The sequence below is a fragment of the Euprymna scolopes genome, chromosome 32 (genome assembly GCF_053919585.1).
Source record: "Euprymna scolopes isolate OS-2025 chromosome 32, ASM5391958v1, whole genome shotgun sequence".
NCBI classification, from domain to species: Eukaryota; Metazoa; Mollusca; class Cephalopoda; order Sepiida; family Sepiolidae; genus Euprymna; species Euprymna scolopes.
In genome coordinates this window covers 42,188,385-42,212,446 of record NC_136513.1, presented here as the reverse complement: position 1 = coordinate 42,212,446, position 24,062 = coordinate 42,188,385, and the positions used below count along the sequence as shown (strand labels likewise).

Sequence of the window (24,062 nt, the reverse complement as noted above, 5' to 3'; positions counted from 1 at the left end):
TAGTGACTATTTTCGTTAGTCGAGAATGCCAGATAAAAAAAAAAAATGCCACATTCTGATCTGAAGGCAAGGTGGCGGTTAGTATTTGGAAGCGTCGTTTGGTCATTCCGTGAGTGTGGAGAACCTATATATCTGTCTCTATATTATGTAGAAGTCACTTTGTGTGTGTGTGTGTTTGTGTGAGCGCGCGCGCGTGTGTGTGTGTGAGTTGCTTCCTCATAGGTTCCGAAACGGCTGAGCCTATCTTTTGCAAATTTTACACAAAGCTAATTTATATGTCTGGCAGTGTTCTTAGATATGTTTTGTATATAAATTAATCCGATAAGTACCGAAAATCGAAAACATCCTATCTGAAAAATAGCTTTTCTTTCTTATACATAAAAAAGAATAATTTTACAGGGAAATATTTTACCTTATGCAGGCAAGGGAGATAATAAAATTTCAACAAATTATTTCTTTGAAAAATAGATTTAGTGTCATCTGGAGATATAGCTTAGTGATTGAGCATTCGACTACAGATCGAATGATACCCTGTTTAAGCCCTGGTGCCCACTACCATTTTATTTTATTTTCTCTTATTTATGAGTTCAATAGACGATAAAAAGGGACCATTTAAAATAGCCGCAAATCATTTCTTCGCGTGAATATTTAAAACTTAACATTAATCAAAAGTGGCTTTACTCAGTGCATTGATTGTCAAGCCCAAATATCAGCTGATGTGATATTGTAAACAAACACAGACGGAATTTGACTAACGACGTTAACATTATTATTATTATTATTATTATTATTATTATTATTATTATTATTGGCTCACATGGAGCTTTCACACAGGTCAACAAACGATCTGATTGGGAACCTGTGGTGTTCTCTGGAAGCTGAGTGACAACAAGTCTCCCCAGACGTCCAGCTCTATCCACCTCCTTCGATAAACTTTGCAAATTAATTTGCATAATCGCAACAGCCTCTTACCATTGATTTCTCGCTGCCAATGGGCATTGGTTTATACTGGAATCGGGTCGAGGGGGCGGTGATGAAACAATGGGGGATGCATGATGGTGGTGTAGAACTTGTAGATATGCAGCTTCGGTGTTCTTCATCCCCTGTGACACTTATTCGTTATATTATCTTCTTGTATTATTCTCCGCATTCGAGGGGTTTCCTTAATATTTCAGTCATTTTCATTATCGTTAGTCGTTGTACTTTTGCAGTTATTCCTCTGATTCCAATTTCTGACATTCTTTTTCAGAACTTTTTCGTAATTGTTCCTAGTGCTCCTACTATTATCAGTACTATTTTGATTTTCTTCATCATCCAAATCCCTTTTAACTCTCTGGTTAGCTCTGTGTATTTGCTTCGTTTCTGCTTTTCTTTCATACTCACCCTGTGGTCAGCTGGGACAGCAAAGTCTGCGATTTGACAGGATTTTTCTATCTTGTTAATTATTACGACATCTGGTCTTCTTGCTTGGATGGCTTTGTCCGTCTGTATGGCCATGTCCCATAGGATTTTGTGGTTCTCGTTTTCGAGTGCTGTTGCGGGTTTTTGCTTGTACAATTTGTCTGTACGCTCAAAATGCAATCGTTTGCACAATTCCCAGTGCACCGCCTAGTAATGCCTGTTTTTGTATTCCTTTTGGGCCAGTTTGCTGCATTCACTTACTATATGGTTTATCGTTTCGTCTCTTTGTCCACATAGTCTGTATTTGCTGTTTTCTTGTGTTTTATCGATCCTTGCTTTGATATGGTTGGTTCTTATCGAGTTATCTTGTGCTGCAATTATTAGAGATTCAGTTTCTCGATTTACACGTCCTTTTCGCATCCATGTCCAGGTGTTTTCGTTATTCTCATCTTTTGTAATTCTTATGAATCTTCGGTGGAGTTGTTTCTCTTCCCATTTCTCTTTTCTCGTTTTGTCGTTTGTCTCTCTGTTTTCTGTTTTTTGTTGCTGTTTATTTCAGTGTCTCTCGCTGCCATACTTATCTTCACAAAGTCTTCTATACAGATCAGTCCTCTCCCGCCGTATTTCTTTTTCACGTAGAGTCTGTCAATATCGTCCTTTCGGTGTAGTGCATTATTTATGGTCATGATATTCCTGGTTTTCTGGTCGAGTTTTCTTAGTTCTTCTTTTGTCCACCCTATAAACTGTCCAGAGTATCTTACTAGTGATACTGCCCATGTATTTATACCTTTTATTAGGTTTCTGCTATATAATTTCGTTTCCAGGGGTTTTCTTGTTCTCCTGAGGTATTCCTTTCCAATTTTCTCTTTCATTTCTGTTGCTCTGATGGTGTCCGCTTCCAAGTATTTATAGTTGTCTTGTTCCCCTAGTTCCCTCATTTCTGTTTGGTTGGGTAGTTCCATGCCTTCTGTCGTTTCCAGTTACCCCTTTCTTATAACTATTTGTGCGCACTTTTCCATTCCATGTCTATATAGCCCTGCAATCCTTCCCCTGTAGAGCTCCTTGAGAGATTTGCAAAGTGAGAAACTCGATCCTGGAAAGGGGAGGTAACCTCCTATAACTGCACACGCTCAGTAACATAATTTAGTCAGCAGGGCACAATAATAATAATCTAGATTGTTGGCTTTGATGCCAAGGAAAATACCATGCCTAGCGAAACAGAGGAGTGCAGTAATATAACAGAGCGCGTATGGACACGTGGGAAAATATCAGCAGGAGCCGTAAGAAAGCTGATGTGCAAAGATATTAGTAGCAGCCGCCAGAAAAAAGCATATATGCAAATTAAGAAATGTGCGTGGACTTGTGCGTAAAGGAAAAGAAAAGAAAGCGACACCACGTGGTCAAGAAGAAAAAATGCGGTTGAAAAAGATCGACGTACAAAATCTAGGACGACAATTTCCTATCTACAGCCGGCGTGTTGTGGAGCAGAAATCGTCCTGTTGGGGAGATGTATATGTCGCCCAGCAGTGATAGCAAAAGGACATTTTAAGGTGGTGTCAAGACGGGGAGAAAGAAAAACAATAATAAACGACTTGTGTTAAAAACAAAGAAAGGCTGAGCTGGATTTATTTTTTTTTGTTTGTTTGCTCTTTTTCGATGGTGCCGGACGGCGTGGTGGTCCGAGAGAGTTTGGACTATAAGGAATACGGTTCGAGCGTAACAGTCACGTTACACTAATAATGGATACGTCAAGTAGATTCCATGAAAGACTTGGCGAAGAAAAATAGGAGTATGAAACTGTGTATGAAAAAGAAATTGTGGAAGTATCTTTCAGGGTGGAAGCTGGCAGTGAGTAAGTCATGTTCTTTTTTCGGTTTTATTCCTGTTTTCTCAAAAGCCTTAATTATTTATATCAAGTGGTTAACGACACAGATCGACAACTTGTATGTCCGAAGATCGAATCCAGTTCCTTCCACAGAAACACTTTTAATTATAATGTTGTCAACTACTACGTGATCTCTTCTATAAGTATCCGATGTTTTTCTAGAAAAATATTCTAACGCGGTGGACCTCGGAGAAACCAATGCCACCATGAAATCATCTGATTCACACGAAATGAATAAATGACCTTGACGCGCACACAGTTTCCTCCTATTAAACATGATTCACGAACATTGTCTAATCTAAATATCATCAGAAATATTAAAGGAATGTAAACGAGTCGCAGTTAATACATTTGAATGTAGTAGTATAGTTCAGAAGAAAATTGAACAGGGCATACCATTTCAACAACTGCAAAGCGATCTTTTCCAAACAAGTAATATACAAACACAAACATCTGTTTTATTTCTTGACTACGGCCGACCGCCTAGTCATATCTACAACTCTATAGGACGCCATTTTTTACACCGCGCACCTGTAGATTTAACTCCTTATCATATCTAGGTAGAGGAAAATGAAAATTGACATTTCGAAGTCGCTATTTAATGAGGAGGTCTATTAGGAGTGTACAGCGTCGAACATTACTCTAATTCGATTGTCTAGTTCGTTCTCAAAGGACGTAACAAACATTGGCATTGTCTTTACAAAATTGTGGTCGATTCCGCGGAACACACACACACACACACACACGCGCACGCACATACACACACACGCACTACCGTGCGGTCGACGAAGGAAACACGATACGGATGCATGTCCATTTCTTTAGGCAAAAACATATGAAGTTAGTAAAACACGTAAACTTTATTTACGACATACACCGAGCACGTCAAACATCCGGCCCGTGAGTAACGTGATGTCCATTACAAGCTCATTTCTTAGCATACAGACGATTTTAAGCAACTTTGAATAAATAGGAGAGATAAAGGAAATTATCAAAATATAAGCCGTATCTGATTAGTAGTAAGAATTTATTATCTATACTCCTTCATAAATAATCTAATAATCTAATATATAAATGACTCTATATCTGTCTGGCTGTCTGTTTCCATATTTTAAAACTCCATCTGCTCCGAAACTAAAAGTCACAGGGGGCCTCAAATGATTGGATTTTTTTACGAGGTATATTTTCTTATAGGTTTTTAGCCTGTTGATATTGCTTTTAAAGGGTCAAAAATGGGTAAAAACTGAAGAAAAAAACGTTATACATTTTGTACGTCACAAACTTTGAATGCTACAGTTTCAGTTTCGATTCTAGCTGATGGTACCCAAATACTTTTCTTTGTACTTTGGAAATCACGACTTTATAGTTATATATCTGATATCTGAAAAAATTAAAATATCATATTTTAGCGTATTTTACGATCGAGCAAAGCCGGACGCTCCCTCTCCATAAAGTAGATGCCCTGGAAGACTATGCGTAGAAAAAAGGAGTATGAATCTGTGTAGAAAGAATACATGAGGAAAGTATATTTCAGGTTGCAGTGAGTAAATTAATTTTTTTTTAATCTGGTTTTATTTAGGTTTTCTCAAAAGAATCAATTATTTATATCATAACTTACAGTCAAGGTGGTTAAAGATACGAACCAATAACCTGTATGTGCCACGATCGAACCCACTTAGGATGTTTTTAACCTTTACGTGAACCATTGCTGTAAGTATCTGATGTTTGGTCATCTTTGATAAAAACCAGTATCTGCACAGAAATTAGAACCTGACATACTTTGTCGATAGCAAGATGTGTTACGTAATAGGTTAAAGCAGGAAAATTGTTTGAATATTTTCTAGTAAATATCTATTTTGAACTATTTAAATAATATGCATTGCATTTGTTTTATATAGCATTTAGATACAAGTGAACCATATTGTGGCATTTTATGTCGTAAATGCAACTGCGTTGTCACTCCTTCCACCCCATAGCCGGGAATTGATTTGGTCACTCGCGGAGAGACAGGGGCCAGAAACAACAATGCAATTCGCCAGGACTCATTCTCTTTCGTTGGCGACCGCCGAGGATGAGGACACATATTTTTTCCCCCCATAAAAGGGGATCACCCCGTCTTCCTCAATACAGTAAAAAAATTTGGTTAGTAAAACTTTTGTTTTTTAAGCTTAATTGTTATGAATTGTTTGTTGTAATTGTAAAATATTGTGAATATCTTTTGTAAAAATAAATAGTTAACATTCTTATATACATATTACAATCTGTGTTGAGTGTTGTTAGATTTGCTTAACCATAAAGAGGAGGTTCGCCACTTCCCTAGCCAGAATCCGAACAGAAAGAAGGTCTTACAAGGAATGGAGAACCGCGCAGAAAGAATAGCCACACCCAATTCCAGGTCTGCATTCATTTATTGAAGAAGACTTCCAAGTAACTATACACATAGTTTTATATGTTACACTTTGTTGTGGTTTACCAGGATTTATTCCTAGCATAGGTATGAAGCCGACTCATCGTGTTATATTTTGATTACCGTTCCCAGGACGTTCCTTGTAACTGTTGGGCGGTCACACTATTGACTGATCTAATCGTATTATGATATATGTTAGCTTATAAATTTTCGTTCTATTTGAAAAATGAATAGAATCTTATCTGATGAATGCATATTTTTGAGATAAGGATTTATAATTATTTTTTGTATTATTTGGACTATTATTCTCATCTTGGTTGTTTTTTTGTTGTTTTTTTTCACAACTTTTCGGCCTATGTAACCTCCGGCCATCTTGAGGTGCATTCACACTTGATGTTATTGGTGAATAGTGAAAAAATGTTTGGTTCATTTGCTTTCCCAACGAACACAGCCGTTAGAAATTTAAAATGCAAATGCCGCCAAGTCTTTTTTTTTTGTTTTATTTTAATGATTCCAAGATGAGAATAATAATCCAGATAATACAAAACATAATTATACTCCTCATCTCAAAAAGATGCATTCATCATATAAAACACCGGAATGGACCCGGAGTTATTATTAATATAAAGCAAAAAAAGACTTGGTGCTATACAATACACCGGAAGATGGGCGAAGGTTACATCGGGCGAAACTTTCTGAACACCCCCTCCCCCCTCCAAAAAAAAAAACCCAATATTTTTATCTTATGATAATTTCTTTCATTATATTTTAAGTTTAACTACATTTGTACTTGCGGTCTTGAATGCAACCTAACTATAGGAATGGTCTTAACACTGTATTGCCAAATTGCACTTTTAAGTCGCATTAAAAAATACCTGTACACGAAATATTTCTTAATCTTACAGTTTGTCAGTTCGACTGGTCTTCAAAGTACAGGTCTCTAAATAGTTCTACAAGTGAATGAGGGGTTGTTTATGTTCGTGCGTAAGTTGCACACTAACTTCTGTCAAGTGTCGGTGTGCCACCTCGCAGATACGATTTTGGTGAATTTTTCCTTTATCCTTTTCTCTAGAGTCAAGAACATTAATTCATGATTAAACAAATGCATTTATTGCATTAAAAAAATCTGGCGTTAGAATTAAATAAAAGAAATATTCTGCAAAATTTATTTTTATTAAACGATTTTAATTAGGATTGCGGCCCTCAGAACAATATATACTGACTTACATGGCTTTTGTGGGACTCTGAGTCTGACATTCTTGAGATTTATAGACAGGTAAACAAGAACGTTACTGGTATATTCGAATACTAATGTATCAGGTGTTAAAATTCAGGACCATGATTTTCGAGTGAAGCAAATGAAAATGTGAAAAGCGACAGTATTTTGATTATTCTTGATCTGTAAAAATTCATCAGTAAAATATAGGCATGCGTATAAAAAAGCGGTGATCCAGGGAAAAATCCCATCTGCAAAGAGTTCCGGTGTTGTAAGCTACACTTTTCCAATCCCTACAGAACATAATAGTATGATTGTTAGTATTTAAAATTTTATTATTTCATCTCGATTCAAAAAAGATCGTGGTTAAAAAAATAAGATAATTCGGAGGAAAAATATTTCGACAGTTATTATTTAAAAGCCAAAAATAAAAAAATAAAAAAACTAAAGAATAATGACGTACGCAAATTGAATTTTATGAGAAAATAAGGCTGCACTTAATCTTACTGATAACTGATAATAATACAAAGGTAAAAAAATCATGACGTACACAAATTGAATTTCATGAGAAAATAAACTGCTTAATCTTACTAATTACTGATAATACTAAAAAGAAAAGAAAAATGACATATGCAAATTGAATATTATGAGCAAGAAAAGAGTTGCTTTATTTTACTAATTACTGATAATACTAAAAAAAAGAAATAACGTACGCAAATTAAATTTCATGAGTGAATATGCATGCATGTTAAAACAGTGTCGGTGACCACGATTCTACAACTTGTAGAGCCATGGTAAGTAAAGACGACAGTTTCTCGTTGCTTTCCCTCATGATTCGGAGTGTATCGCTTTCCCCCGTGAGTTAAACGCGCCCCGAGATACCAACCTGGAAATTGGTACGACTCGGCGCGGTAACTACATCGCCTTGCCTTCCCAAATCTGCTACTGACCATTAATTACTGATAATACTAAAAAAAGAATGAATAACATTGAATTTTATGGGCAAATAAATGGATGATGATACACTTCGTCTGATTGCTGCTCGCCACCGTGATACCCTTGAACCTTCTTTGAACAAGCGAGTGGTGTAGGCAGTTAATAAGTGATATAGAATACGAAGCTTACCGTGGTTGGTGGCTGTGGTTATGGTCGCCGAGCCAGATGTTGGGGCACGCTTGTATGTGGCTGAGTTCATGATCAGTTTGCGCACGTTTTTCTCCGGATGGAAGACAATAATATACATTTTGGGGACGAAAAGGCAGAGGAGAGCTACCGACGCACTGAGGCTAATTGATATACACAACGTAGTGATCTGTATCTGGAAATAGAAAAACAGAAAAACAAAAATATTAGCCACATTTTTCGTTCAGACATAAGTATGAACAATTTTATTTGGGAATTATAAAGAAAACATTTATATTTTAGAATCATAAATAAGTACAGATATAAGATACCCGACGATAAGAACAACGGATACAAGGAGAGATTTTCTCTGGTCCCAAATTATAGCATGTGTTAATGCTGCTAAAAACAACCTATCCTGCCTTGATAGAGTACAAAATAGACTTCGTAGCTTAGTGGGGAATGCCCTTTTCTCTTCCCTGCAACTTCTCTCCAGCAGATAGACGTTGCGAGCCTGCCTTTGTTTTATCGTTATTTCCATGGGAAGTACTCGTCTGAGCTCCAATCTCTGGTCCGTCTCGCCAACCTTTCACGAAAAACACCCGTCTAGCTTAAACCACTGTCAATAATTTCCCCCACTCCTTATCTCATGCGTAAATCAAAGCGTAGATTCCATGAACAAAGCTTCTTTCTTAGAACTGCATGCCCGTGGAAATCTCTTTCGTTTTCCTGTTTCCCACCTGACTACAACTTGGATATCTTCAAGTCCAACATAAACAAGTTTCTGTTGAATCGCCCCCTTAAGTAAGAAACTTTATCAAATCTGCATTACTAACGATTACTACGATATTATCCCATAGATTTCTGTACACGCAATAACCCTTATCTCCGAGTGGCCTCCGGGCCTTGATAAGTGGAATCTACAATGTAAAAAAAATGTACAGTGAAACCCGGATATAAGACCCCCGGATATAAGTATAATCCAGATATAAGAAAACTGTGGGGACTGGAGAAGAAGTCTCTTATATCCGGGTTACACTGTAATTGCTTTAGAATCATGATAGTTAATATTACGTATCTGAATTTTTGATATGAGGATAGTTTGTTCGTATTATTTAAATTCATCTCACTACTGTTTGAACCTTGAGTGTCATTTTCAAAACGTTTCGGTCGAACGTTTGTTAGTTGTACCTGGGCCAAACGCATCATTTATATCACGAGTAGATTTTTGGCCTCGTTTTAAGTGGAACAAGAACTTCACGCGGATTTGAATGTGGTCCTTGCTGACGAAAATCATGCAAAAATAAATGAAGATATTGAGAAGGGTAACCAATAAAACGATTCAATAGAACGAAAAACGCGCTTCAAAATGATATATAACATGGCTATATTTATCAATTCAGAAATCATGTATAAAAGAAACATATGTGAGAAAACGATATTGTTTTTGCACCAAGCTAATGAATAGCAGAAAGAAAATACCTATGTAGTTTGATCTACGTTTCGACCATGTTAATCGCCTGGTCATTGGTTCAATTATTATTTTATCTAATTTACTTATGAAAGTTCTACATACCTATTGAGCACTATTGTTTTGTTAGTTTAATACATTTGGTCTTGTGTCGCATCCTGCTGCGGCTGAAAAGAAAGTAAATCTTTGGGAGCTGGTATTGGACTAGTATTTAACAACACGAACTAATGACTTGGGTGTTTCAAGTTGGAATCTAGTTGGGTCCACAGAAATAACTTTCAATTGAAATATTGACAATCTTTACGTGACCTCTTCGGTAATTCCCTGTGTGTTTCTAGAACGAATCCTCACTAGAAAAATACCGAGGAAACCAACGCCAAAAAAATAATCTGCGGATTAATACGATGATGATGATGATGATGATGATGATGATGATTGGTCTATTCAGATTGAATTTAAATGATATCTTCGTGTATCTGCAAAACGTAAGTTTGAAGTTTCCCTTGTCAAACAACTATGTTCGATGGACGCATCTTACGAATAGATAGGGTGTTGCTAAATGGAAAACTAATACGGAGATGGAGAAATGAAAGCATTAAAATTTAACGGAAGCAAATCAATATAAAGAAGAAAGCACCTCATTTATCTTAACCAAAAAAATGGAATGGCATCTAAGTTCAGAAAATTCTTCCTCAAATGAAGCAGAAGTTTTGGCGACTGTTAAAAGATTAAAAGAGCCCAGAAGGGAATTGGAATCCTTTTCACGAGTTTATTGCTCCGTTCCGATTAATACGGTTCCTCTTTCAACCCCGGGGGAGTAGGAACAGAGAGAGTCCATTTAATGGAAGATGAAAGTTCCAAGTAAAATTAAGTGTTTTCGTTTCTCAGGTGTTTCTCACTAATTAATCCTTGTCAAGAATGTCAAATGCAATCTAGAAAATATTCTTCACATCAATGTAGGAATTACAAAACGGTATATTCGGTTCTTAACATATTCTTCTCCTTTTTTTAGAGATTTTAATGCTTTCTATATCTTCCTTCGCTTATAGATCCCGGTCAGAGGAGATGACGATGTAAAATTTTGCAGTTCTTCCATCGAAGTGTCGGCGTTTTCCTACATTTAGCCCTTTGGATCTCGAAATTGTCACCCGGTTAAACTGTGCTTAAATTCGGTGATCTAACGAGGACTCCGATTCCACCGTATTTACTCAAATAACTGTTGAACTATAAAATAAAAAAAAAATATATATTATGCGCCAAAAAAGCAGCAAATAATTATATTTAAATCGCAAATTAAAAGCTAGAGCATATATATATATATATATATATATATATATATATATATATATATATATATATATATATATCTTGAATCCACTTTTGTCTTTTGAAAAAGAGAGGTCCCTTTCTCTCGAAATTAATCAAAGTTCCATACCACCCACGGACTTTACATACACCGGACATACCAGCAACTTGGTTATAAATAATTAAACATTGAGGCGAGGAAAGATAGACGAATAAAGGCTAGACACTCCTCTACTCAAGCATACCCGTATACATTTGTTTGTTTTTCTTTCTTTACTTTCATATATATATATATATATATATATATATATATATATATATATATATATACAAACACATAAAATAAGCACACGCATCAATATGCGTTTATATCTTACACCTTATATTAGAACTACAGTTTTTACATTTAGTGTCTTACAGCTAAAACGTTAGAAATACGTCAGGAATATAAACACACACATACATTGACTTCTCATTCGAAAAATTGTAAATCAGCCAATATATTACATAACAAAAATACATTCATTTATGATTTTAGATGATAAAAATCACACATTTATATTTAAATTATACCGGACATATTTGTTCCAAAACGAATAAAAATCGCATCCTATCTTTTTCAATATATTAACGGCTATATGACGTTATATGCTATATGACGTTATATGCTATATGACATTATATGCTATATGACATTATATGCTATATGACGTTATATGCTATATGACGTTATATGCTATATGGCATTATATGCTATATGACATTATATGCTATATGACATTATATGCTATATGACGTTATATGGTATATGACATTATATGCTATATGACATTATATGCTATATGGCGTTATATACTATATGACGTTATATACTATACGACATTATATGCTATATGTCGTTATAAAAATTACTATCTTCGACAACTCTATGTCCCCCTTTTTTGAATTTCCAATAACATTTCATTTTTTAAATGGAATAAAGCCATATATTTCATTACATGAAAAAGTATATTTTCAAATATTTGTACTGGTGTTTTTTTTTGTTTTTTTTAATTTAATTGATTAGAGGTTCATTGTCTGATAAATATAACAGCAAACCATACACACAGAATAACAGTAAAATTACGTTAAAAAATTCCAAATATTTTTTTTCATGCAAAAACACGTCCTCACGCATATTTACATTTCGGTGCACTTCCTTGAAAAAGTTTTATGGCAGAAAACTGATGATCCTTGAAATAATTTTAGGACAGTTGGACATTAAAGTAAGCAAGTTGATTTATCGATTGCAGGTGATTAATTAATTTACTGATTAAATAGTTCTTAAAAACTATAAAAATTAAATAAGTTTTTTATATAGTTATAAAGGTTTAAAACATGTCCAAGACTATATATATATATATATATATATATATATATATATATATATATACATATATATATATATATATATATATATATATATATATATATATATATATAAAGTGAACGCGTCTGTCTGTGTCTATCTGTGCACATTTCCCTACGCAATGACTCTTATTTTTTTAGTCTACAGACTCGAAATTTGATATACAGATTACTGAGATTTGGGAAAATATCTGAAATCTGTTGTCGACTAGAAATCTGACTGTTAAAGGATCAAAGTTCAACGATTTGACCTTTGAGAACTCTACCAAACTCCTCCGCCAATTTTGGGTCTGAACACTTGATATTTTAGATATAGGTTCCTAGGACATGGATCTAACTTAATAACTTGATTTAAACTCAAAACAATAAATCCTAAGGGGTCATAATAGAGGTCGAAGTTAACAATTTACCATTTTTTTCTCGGCATACATCTCCAAACACCCGGCAACGCCGGGCTAAAATGTGTGTGTGTGTGTGCGTGTGTGTGCGTGTATGTGTATAAATATTTATATACATATGCGTGCATAAAAATGTATGTATGAATATTTATAATATATATATATATATATATATATATATATATATATATATATATATAAATATTTTAAAATTACATTATTAACCATATTCCTTTTCCTTTAAGTATACGTTTTAATACGAATTGTAAATCAATAATATATTATTTTATCATTACTACAAGCAGTGGAATAATCTTATTTAAATATGTACATATATTTGTTTTATTTGGTCTCCTCTAGCATCTAAAATCATAAGTGGTTACACTCACATATGTTCACACACCTTTATACATACACCTACACCCATACAAACAAACACATTGTCACACTCACATACACATACACACCCTTATAAATACACTTACATACAAACCAACACATACTCACACATTCGCATATACGCACACACCTTTATAAATACACTTACACAATACCAACCAACACATGGTCACACACTCGCATACGCGAACCCACCTTCATACACATACGTTCACACATGCAAACTAATACATGCTTACACACACAGATACGCGCGCACACTGTTTCACACCCTTACACACATACAAACCAACATATACTCACACACTTACACATATTCATATATACACACACGCGTTTACATATGCACACTAACACTCACCTACACAAACTAATAAATGACTATAGGACATTTCGAGAATAAATATTGCAGATAAAGAATCGCCATTACTATCTATCAAACTGTATTATTAAATTATTAATAGAAAAACAAGATAAAACTTGTCATTTTTAAATTCTTTCATCGTTTTATGCGGTTATCGCAATTTATTTTCGTCCCTCTTTTACATTCCATTTTCGGCCGTTTTATCCTGCAACACCAACTCTAACAATACGACGTGGTTATTAATAGTATCGCCAGGGGAATAATATTTGGAAATTATTGGTGTGGGCTTAAATTTTCCCCTGATTTACAATCAAAATCTGATACAAAACACAGCAAAGAATGAGGTTTCTCTCCTTGCGATCACTATTGTATGAATATTGAAAAACTAACAAAAAAAAAAAAACTCGAATGAAAACTTTTGCTGGATTTTTAGCAATAATAATAATAATAATAGAATAATAATAATCACTGTATTTTAGATAGCTGAGAAAAATGTAATTTGTTGGCATGTTTTTAGGTATAGGTGAGAAAAAATATGGCACAATCACATTGACGCACCAGATTACCGAACTTAAGCAACTTCGAGCCTGGCCAGTGCCAGATGGGTGACCATTTGAGGAAGCAAAGTACTGTATGTACCACGAGGTAAAATATTAGGTTCGAAAACTGGCGCGATCTATCCTTCTCTCGAGGGTAGATGGGCCTCTCTTAAACCGTAGTAGGAAACCCATCCAGTGATGGCGTCACGATAAAAATTACCCTTGATAGCTCTAGCGAAGCATCAAGTATTCAGCTACGGGTAAGATTTGAATTGCACTACAAACTCGTGTAGTGAGTTCAATCTCGGCTTCGGCCGCAATTTACGTTACATTAGAGGTGAAAGGGGCGCTCTCTTTTTACAACGTTTAGTTCTCTAAGGCTTGTTTCTCTATACTGTATTATTGTTCTAAATATGAGTTGATTAAAATATATGAAAAACCTTAGGAAAACAAACGTTAATTGAATTTCATTTAGTATGATATTAACGTATATATGAAAATAATGAAAAAAACTTTTAAATAGAACATGTTTAAATTTCAACGTTATTTCACGCGGTTAACGGTAGACGTATAGATACGGTCCTGGCTAATTACATTGAGAGCATTGCCAGAAATGCTGCGAAAAAGGTAGGTTCTCTCTACCGTGCTAAAAAGCTACTAACGCCCGAAAGTATCCTGTACCTTTATAAGGCCACCATTCGCCCATGCATGGAGTATTGTTGTCATATTTTGGCTCGTGCATCTGCTACTAGTCTCTAACTCTTAGACAGGGTTCAAAAGAGAGTCGCCAACTTTATAGGTCCTGAACTGTTATCTAAGCTTCAGCCTCTGTCCCATCGACGAAATGTAGCATCCCTCTGCCTATATTTCAATGGTGAATGCTCTGTCGAACTGCAAGCACTTGTGCCCCCTCAACGTAAGTACCCCCGACAAACCCGACAAGCATCTAAATACCAACCCTTCACAGTTGAGATCCATAGATGTAAGAGAGTCTTCTACTCCAATAGTTTCTTTCCCAGAACCGCTGGACTTTGGAATTCCCTTCCGAGTTCCTGCTTCCTCAACTGTACTGACATGCAAAAGTTCAAGTGTAACGTGAACCAACATCTTGCTGCCCAACTCCCCATATAGTACCCCTGTAGCTTATGCCCCTGATAGTAGTCCCCTAAAGCAAAGTGTAAATGCGCCTTGTTTGGGGTGAAATTGCAATAATATATATATATATGGATCTCAACTGTGAAAGGGTGGGATTTAAATGCTTGTTGGGTTTGTAGGGGGTACTTACGTTGAGGGGCACAAGTGCTTGCAGTTCGACAGAGCATTCACCATTGAAATACAGGACGAGGGATGCTACATTTCGTCGATGGGACAGAGGCTGAAGCTTAGATGACAGTTCAGGACCTATAAGTTTGGCGACTCTCTTTTGAACCCTGTCTAGGAGTTAGAGACTAGTAGCAGATGCACCAGCCAAAATATGACAACAATACTCCATATATGGATGAATGGTGGCCTTATAAAGGTACAGGATACTTTCGGGCGTTAGTAGTTTTTTGCACGGTAGAGAGAACTTACCTTTTTCGCAGCGTTTCTGGCAATGCTCTCAATGTAATTTTTCCAACTCATGTTTCCTGTGAACGTTAGGCCGAGGAGTTTAAAAGATGTACTTTCAGATAAAGATTCTTTGGCCATTGCTATTGGTGACAGAGAAGGTTTCTTGTAGTTATTGAAGGAAACAAGTTTAGTCTTGGCAGCATTGAATGTGGCCATCCATTTTTGTCACCGATTCCACTACAGATCGGAAGTCATCCTCCAGCGTTTTTGCCATCTCTCTAGATACGTGTTCATTTGTTTTCCTGTCGTGTCGGTTATAGAGTGGTGTTATCAGCATATATACCCATCTCAGAGACAATTTTGTCAGGGAAGTCATTTATGAATATTAGGAATAATAGAGGACCAAGGATAGACCTCTGAGGCACTCCCGCATTTATATCATATTGTTTAGATGTACGACCATCGATGACAACCTCGATTTTTTTCTTATCTAAGAAGGAACTAATTATGTTAAAGATTCTACCAGTGATACCGTATGATCTGATTTTCCTGAGAAGACCTTAGCCATACCCCGTCAAAAGCCTTAGATATATCAAGAGCTACCGCTCTACCCTCCCCTGCCTTGTCCAGTGAATGGTATATATGCTCAGAGATTATAGTTAGGATGTCTGCCGTAGAACGGGGTTGCCTAAATCCATATTGTTGGTCGCTCAGAAGTTTAGTGTCTGTAAGGTGATGGACTAGAGCTTGGTTAATAATAGACTCATCAAATATTTTGGCAAAAAGTGGAAGGAGGCTAATGGGGCGGTAATTTACTGGGTCTGTTCTGTCACCAGAATTCTTGAAAACAGGTAGTACAGAACCAGTTTTCCAGCAGGCAGGAAATCAAAATTCATTAAGACATTTGTTGTAAAGTTTGGAGAGAACCGGCGCCACTTCGGCGGAGCACTTTTTAATAGCACAGCAGGGATGAGATCAGGTTCACATGCTTTTGAAGTGTCAATATTTTTTATGATGACATGCACCTGAGAAGAGGTGATTTCCAGATCGACTTGCGTGGCGTCTGTTCGCAAAGGAAAGTCAGGGAGGGGTAGTTTGCAGGGTCCAGTGTGGAGTTGGAGGCGAACCGACTGGCAAGTATGTTAGCCTTCTCGGTTGCCTAGCAAACAACCTCATGATTGTTGGATAGTGGGGGAACTGTTGATTGACCATTATTTACTACACTGTTGTAGATTTTCCAGAAGTCACGGGTTCCTAATTTCTGTGCTTCGATTACTTTTTGGTGGTATTTTCATTTAAAGGATACAGTAATGCAAATTGTTTTGTTCTTACTGTTTAAAAATATAAGATATGCAAATTCAGTTTCTTTCCACATGATTTTGCATACGTTCTTTTTTTTCTTTCAAAGACTGAGTTCTTTCTCTCTTGCTTTAGTAGCTGTGAATTTTGTTCAATAACGCCTTCATTCATTTACAATACTACAAAGAGTAAATACAATGCAGAAAGGCGACGGATAGACACAAGCTCAAGCAAATTAATATATAATGATTGAACCAGCTATGCACTTTCATCTTTATTGGTTTAATACATGCATATATATATATATATATATATATATATATAAAGAGAAGGAGAAAGATAGAGGAGTAGATACGTAGAGAGAGAGAGAGAAAGAGAGGGGGTGGCGAGAGACTATATACATACACGAACACACATATATACATATATATGTTTACTCACGTACATCCTACAAGGCATATTACCACTTGGTCATAAAAGACTACTATTTCTGATCATGCCTACAATGTGTTGGTTTACATAACATTAAAAATTCTGTATATCAGTACAGGCAGGGAAGCAGGTAGTAGGAAGGGAATTCCAAAGTCTAGCTGTTCGAAGGAAAAGAAAAACTAAGAGTAGAACGCTTTCTAGCATTTAGGGACCTCAACAGTGAATAGAATGAGATTTTGTTGCTGAGCGAGTTTTTCGAGATACGTATGTCGAGGGGGCACAAGTGCAACGAGTTCATCAGACAATGCTCCATTAAATTATTTATAAAACAGGTACAATGATGCAACATTGCGACGATGTGACAGAGGTTGGAGCTTAGTTTAGAAAGTGGGAATTGATTGAAGACTCTTTTTGAACCCTATCCAAAAGGGAGTGGCTTGTGGTAGATGTACCCGCCGTGATATGGCAACAATACTCCATGCATGAGCGAATGTCGGCCTTGTAGAGGTACGATACTCTCAGGTGTGAGTAGTATTTTAACTCGATAGAAGGAACCCATATTCTTTGCAGCCGCATCTGCAATGTTCTCAATGTATTTGTTCCAGTTCATATTGCCTGTGAATATTAGGCCGCGGAGTTCAAAGGAAGAATTCTCATGTAAGGTGTTATTTGACATGGATATCGGTGGGTGGAGAGGCGTCTTGTAATTGTTAAAGGAAAGCAGCTTAATCTTACTAGCATTAAATGTTACCATCCATTAGCTGCCCAGGTCCACTACGGTCTGGATGTCATTTTCTAACGATGTCTTGGATTTACGTACATACGTTTTTCCGTCATGCATGTTATAGAGTGTTGTATTATCAGCAAATATACCCATCTCGGGCACAAAATTATCAGGGACGTCGTTTGTGAATATCATGAATTATAGTGGTTCAACGATCGAGCCCTGAGGCACTCTCGCCTTAATTTAATCCTCCTTGAATATATGTTCATCAATGACAACCTGGATGGCCATATTGTTTTTCAAGCATCTAATTATATTAAGTATACGTTCAGTTATACCGTACGAATTAATTTTCATTAGCAGTCCGTTGTGCATGACTTCGTCAAAGAAATTGAGGTATAGCAGCATTTACAGCCCTGGCTTCGCCTGCTCTATCCATTGCATGGTTTATGCGATCAGAGATGACTGCTACAATATCTGCAGTAGAACAACATTGCCCAAATGCATACTACCTGTTTGTCAGAAAGAAAATTTGCTTTTGCGAGATGGTGGACTAGTGTTTAATTAATTAAGATCTCAAATATTTAATCGAAGAAGATATATATATATATATATATATATATATATATATATATATATATATATATATATATATATATATATATATATATATAGGAAATTTATTACTGTGAGTCCAGAATGAGTTTACAAATTGTTTCAGCTAGAGGAAAATCCTCAAAGAGAGGAAAAAATCCAACTAGCATCGTCGATGTTAGTTGGATTTTTTCCTCTCTTTGAGGATTTTCCAACTAACATCGACGATGCTAGTTGGATTTTTTCCTCTCTTTGAGGATTTTCCTCTAGCTGAAACAATTTGTAAACTCATTCTGGACTCACAGTAATAAATTTCCTATATACTGCTCTGACTACACATTGAGCACTCTAGTCCGGTGTTTTCACCACTGGTAAATATATATATATATATATATATATATATATATATATAGTGCTCAGGTAGCATATCACTATTGCAACATTTGGGGAAATAGCTTCCTTCGCTAGGCGTGTGTTCGAATTTCATGATGGGTCTATTGTATTTATTTGTTTTAATTTCATATCCTGAGAGATGCTTTCTCACACGAAATAAATAGCCTCATGAAATAAAAAAACAGCAAGGGGATTCACCTATTTTAAACATAATAATATTATAGGAGTTATCTACCATATGTTTAAAATGTGCAAATTGATAACAATTTAGAACTAATATAATTGGAAAATATCGCGTAGAACGCCTGTTAGATACGATTATCAAATAAATACAGCATACTACTGATGTTGTTTTTAATATTATCTGGCGGTGTACTATAGCTTAGAAACCTGTGTCGTCATTGTAAATCAAAGTTGTAGGCAGAAAACAACTTGAACGCTAGTGTACAATTTTAATAATTGATTTATTCGAAACAAATAAAGGAACTATAGCGTATGTGTGAAAGATAGAAATGAGAGATTGAGAGAGAAAGAGAAGATATATATATATATAGATAGATAGATAGAAAGAGAGAGAGAGAGAGAGAGAGAGTGTGAAGGTAGCACACCACGGTCTCCTTTGCCTATACAATCAGAGCGCACCCTCTTTCCTTGAAATCTCGCCAACTAAGAGAGATTAATTTCTTGGTCGAAAGTTCCGTTGGTTAATTGACTTCCGGTCTGAGGACACTTGACATTAAAGAAGTGTCACAAAGACTTTTTCATTCAAAGCTTGCACTTTGTTACGTTTGAAAGCATATTCATTTGCTTATAATGTAAGGATTTACAAAATATTTTTTAGTATATTTATTTATTGCCTTTAATTTTACGGCGATATTAAAAACAAATAAATACATAACAGTAATTCATACATAAGTAAATGGACAACTTCTACAAGTTAACAAAACAAAATAAATACACACATAAAAAATAAACAAAAGACTCGACCACAACCCTTTTCACTTCCTTTCTTTCCCATGCCGAAAATCAACAACAACAGCAACAACAACAACAACTCATTGTAAAAAAACTCATTATAATCACGTAGTTCAAAAGAGAGACGGTATTCTCGAAGTTGTAAAGCTTGGTCGCCGCATTGAAAACATTACCAAGAAAAAAATGAAATCTATCACTCTATATATCTATAAAAGTGAAAGTGTCTGTCTGTCTGTCTGTCTCTGTTTATCTGTCTGTGGACATTTCCCTACACAATAAGTCAGTTAATTTTCAGTCTACAGACTCGAAATTTGATATACAGGGTACTGAGATTTGGGAAAATCTTTGTACTCCGTTTTGGGCAAGGAATTTGGCTGTTAAGGGGGCAAAATTTGAGAACTCTACCAAACTCCTCTGCTAATTTTGGGTCTAAATACTTGAAATTTTAGATATAGGTTTCTTGAACATTAATCTAACTTAATAACTTGATTTGAGCCCAAAACAATAAATGCTAAGGGATCATAATAGGGGTCAAATTTAAAAAAACAAAATGGACCGCTACGGTCTCTACCAAATTACTCAGACAATTTCTGGTCTAAACATCTGAAAATTTACATAAAGGGTATTCATAGGGCAAACTTTTTTATCGGTTTGGGTTGAAAATTTGAGCTACTAATATTTAAATGTATGTATGTATGTTTGCATGTCTGCCTTAAACTTTCGACAGAGGCGACGGATTTTCACAAGATCAGTATCGCTTTGAAGCTCGACCTTTCAGACGACAAATATCGAAAAATTGGCTAAAAACATTAATTTCCTCACCTTTAAAGGGACACTTTTCTACAAGGAGGGTCGCTTTTTTCGCCGATATTTTCGCAAGCCATCCTCTTTTTCAATTGTCTAGCCTTAATTTAAACCTACGTCACTTCCGGTTTTGCGATGGTCGTAACAGCAAAGACGTCAGGGTTTTCCCCCCGTTCTTTACCTCCTTCGCGGTACGGGTTCGAGCCTGCCTTCCTACTACCATTTTTTTCTGCTAGTATATCTATAAAAGAGAGAATGTGTTTGTGAGGACACTTCTCAACCTATATACTACACGAAAAGGGGCAAACCCTAGTAATTAAAAGAATAAACTAGATAAGTTTTAAACTGATATTTGGAAAAGGTTAGAGTCGAACCCAGTAAGAATACATATTGAAATCCTAAGAATGCAGAACGATTTCCATTGTTCTTGGAAACAACTAAATATTATTTATGTCAGAGTTAGATATGAACAATACGAATTTAGAAATAATGATTAACAAATAGGCTAAATAATACAATTTAATTTAGAAATTTCTCTTACCAAAGGCGTGTGGATTCATGTTAACGCGCAATTTGAGACGTGAGGAAGTCACATTGTTTGATCACGTCTCTGACGTCATAAAGAAGGGGTTTTTCCAATATATTCAGATGGGTTCGAATCGGAGAAGAGACAGAGTCAGAAAATGACTTAATTAGCGTCAAGACAGAAGGGAAAGGGTCGTTCTGGGAGCTGATGCCCTTGGAAGCGAAGGGGGAGCTTTCTATGTAGTCGTACAAGCTTGAATTCCTGATTCATCACTCAGCCGGCTGGATGAATAAAGAATCACCATCTACATTTTGTAAACTTTTTGTCTTCGTGTCATCATTCCAACTGAAAGGTAATTTTGCCTGTCATCTGTAGATGAATTTTGTATAACTCTCTTCAAGAACTGTCTCCCCACATACTTATAAAGAAGTATCTTCTCCCTGTCCATCCCCTTCTGAGGGAGGTAAAAGACTGTATGTTTCTCCCAGCTGTTAAAAGAATTATCATCACAGTTGTTATGATGAAAATAAGAACATAAATGTCTCAGCCTGAGTTATAAATGCCATTTTTCTGTTATAAATGTCTCTTTCAGAATACAAACGTCTCCCCCTCCCCGGATATAATGTTATGAATAAATCCTCGTCTTCTGATATTTCGATGTACACTCAACAAAAAATATACACACGCACGATATATACGTTCCCGACGATATACACTCTTCGTTATCTGTTTCCTCCGAGAGATAAACACACTGAAATATATACTCGACGACATATACACACAAGCACTGATATGCTGTCTCACTATATACGTCCACGTAATACTCTTCAATATGCCATCTCAATATATACCCTCTGAAATATATATATATAAACCCGCACTGATATAATGTTCGATATATATGCACACCACTATGTAACGTAATCCCTCATTGAGGAGCGTTACAGCTACGCTGAAGTAGCTTTTTATTCCCGGATGACGCCAGATTACCCAAGGATTTAAGAGAGAAGATAAATATATAATTTTTATTTTATGTCAAAATAGATATTGTTTGAAAACCAGAGAAATATATTTTTACGGCTAAACGTTGATAACAGGACATTTCACTTATAACCTTGTCTGGCCTTAAATAAACCCAGGGTCGGATGTCAGAATTGACATCTGACCTTGAAAATCGTGAGAAGATTTCAGGTATGGGAATGGTGCCCACCCAGGGAACTGAGGCTTAGGATTTCGTGGAGATTTCGTAGCGAAATCTTATTTGCTCAGGAGAATTTCCACCCCAGCCACATTCCTTACTATATATACGACTGTCGTGCGAAAATTAGTCAGAGATAGCAGAGATAGAGTTGAGTCGCAGAGTGAGTCGAGAGTTTCAAAGCAGATTGCTTATTGAATTCGGGGAGAACAGGTCGTATAAACCCACCGTTCCCTGGAGAGGGGACTCCTCTCCACATCATCCATCCGTCTGTCGCGGTATGTGAAGAGAGTTGAGACTTTGAAAAGAACTTACAAAATCTGAATGAGAATTGTAAAAACATTCTGTACATAATTTTGTGAAAATTAAGCTTCTGTAGATAGACTACAATTGCTTCTCTTTCTTCCTGCCTGCCGTTTCCATATTCGCTTTCAGCATGCCAGATTTATGTAACAATCTCCGAGGAGTCTAGACGACACGTGCTGAGAATCTAGAGAAATAAGAGTCCTTAACCACCTCCTCGACAAGGAGTTACATCTATTTGATATTCGATATTAGTATAGGCTCACCGTATGTATATTATATGCACACAATAAATATATGCACACCATATATATTATATATGCAACAATATATATATATATATATATATATATATATATATATATATATATATATATATATATACACCACATTCAATAGATCTTTGATCTACGGACCAATTTTGTATATAGCATATCCAGACATGTGGAAAACATTTTAATCGATTTTCATCCGAAAAAAAAAAACGAACTGGTAAGGAGTCAAAATGGAAAAAAATTGATACGTTTGAGTTCGTCGGATTTTTATCTACTTTCTAACTGTCCAAGGACGGCGCATGCGTGAATGGTTCACATGACAGATTCATTATGTTAAAAACACTTCTAAAATACGTGTCAATCCAGCCTAATGATTATCGTACTTGCCTCACCTTTTTTAGGATTTGGTATCGATCTCAGTTCAAGTAGTTTCTTTCAAGAAGTGAACTTTTTAGGAAAAAAAACCCATAATACTCGCATGCACAAGTCTCAGTTTCATGTAAATTGACTTAAAATATAATATTTATGCATATTTTACTACTGGGCTACGCCGAGCGGCCTAACACTATGATAAAGATTAGTAACAAAATACATTACAGCATATAATATACATGAATATAACCAAATAGCATTATAAATGGCACAGCAAGGAGGGGCAAATACCGTAACATGAGCCAGAAAACACATCGTATTTCACATCGTAAACTGAATATATATATTCTAGTGTCACCCTATCCCGGGTTCTACTATATATATCTATAATATAAAGCTGAATGTGTGTGAGTGTGTGAGTGCGTGTGTGTGTGCGTGTGTGTCTGGTCACGAAAAAGCACCTATATGGTTGACTATTTAAAAAAAAACTGATTACATATAATGATAGAAGATGTATCGAGACACAGGAATGGGTATTTTTGATCTGGTAGAACGCCTGGTCCACAAAGTATGGAAAAAATGTAAAAAAAAAACGTTTACAAGTGTTTTTGATATAAATGTACATAAGACTACTTTGATAAGTATGTTTTAACTCAAATAGGGATGGTATAATAAAATTGTGGGGTCTGCGTTCGCGCCTGG

The 24,062-nt window shown here is 35.8% G+C and overlaps 1 protein-coding gene across 2 annotated transcripts in view; it reads right to left on the bottom strand.

Annotated features, from left to right (window-relative positions):
* The window catches only part of LOC145256304 (metabotropic glutamate receptor-like), a 242,264-nt gene that overhangs the window by 47,856 nt on the left and 170,346 nt on the right, over positions 1–24,062 (bottom strand). For both annotated transcript variants that reach the window (XM_080115033.1, XM_080115034.1), the window contains exon 3: positions 8,035–8,227. In XM_080115033.1, coding sequence (XP_079971159.1) covers positions 8,035–8,227 — 193 coding nt within the window. The remainder of the gene's footprint in view (positions 1–8,034; positions 8,228–24,062) is intronic.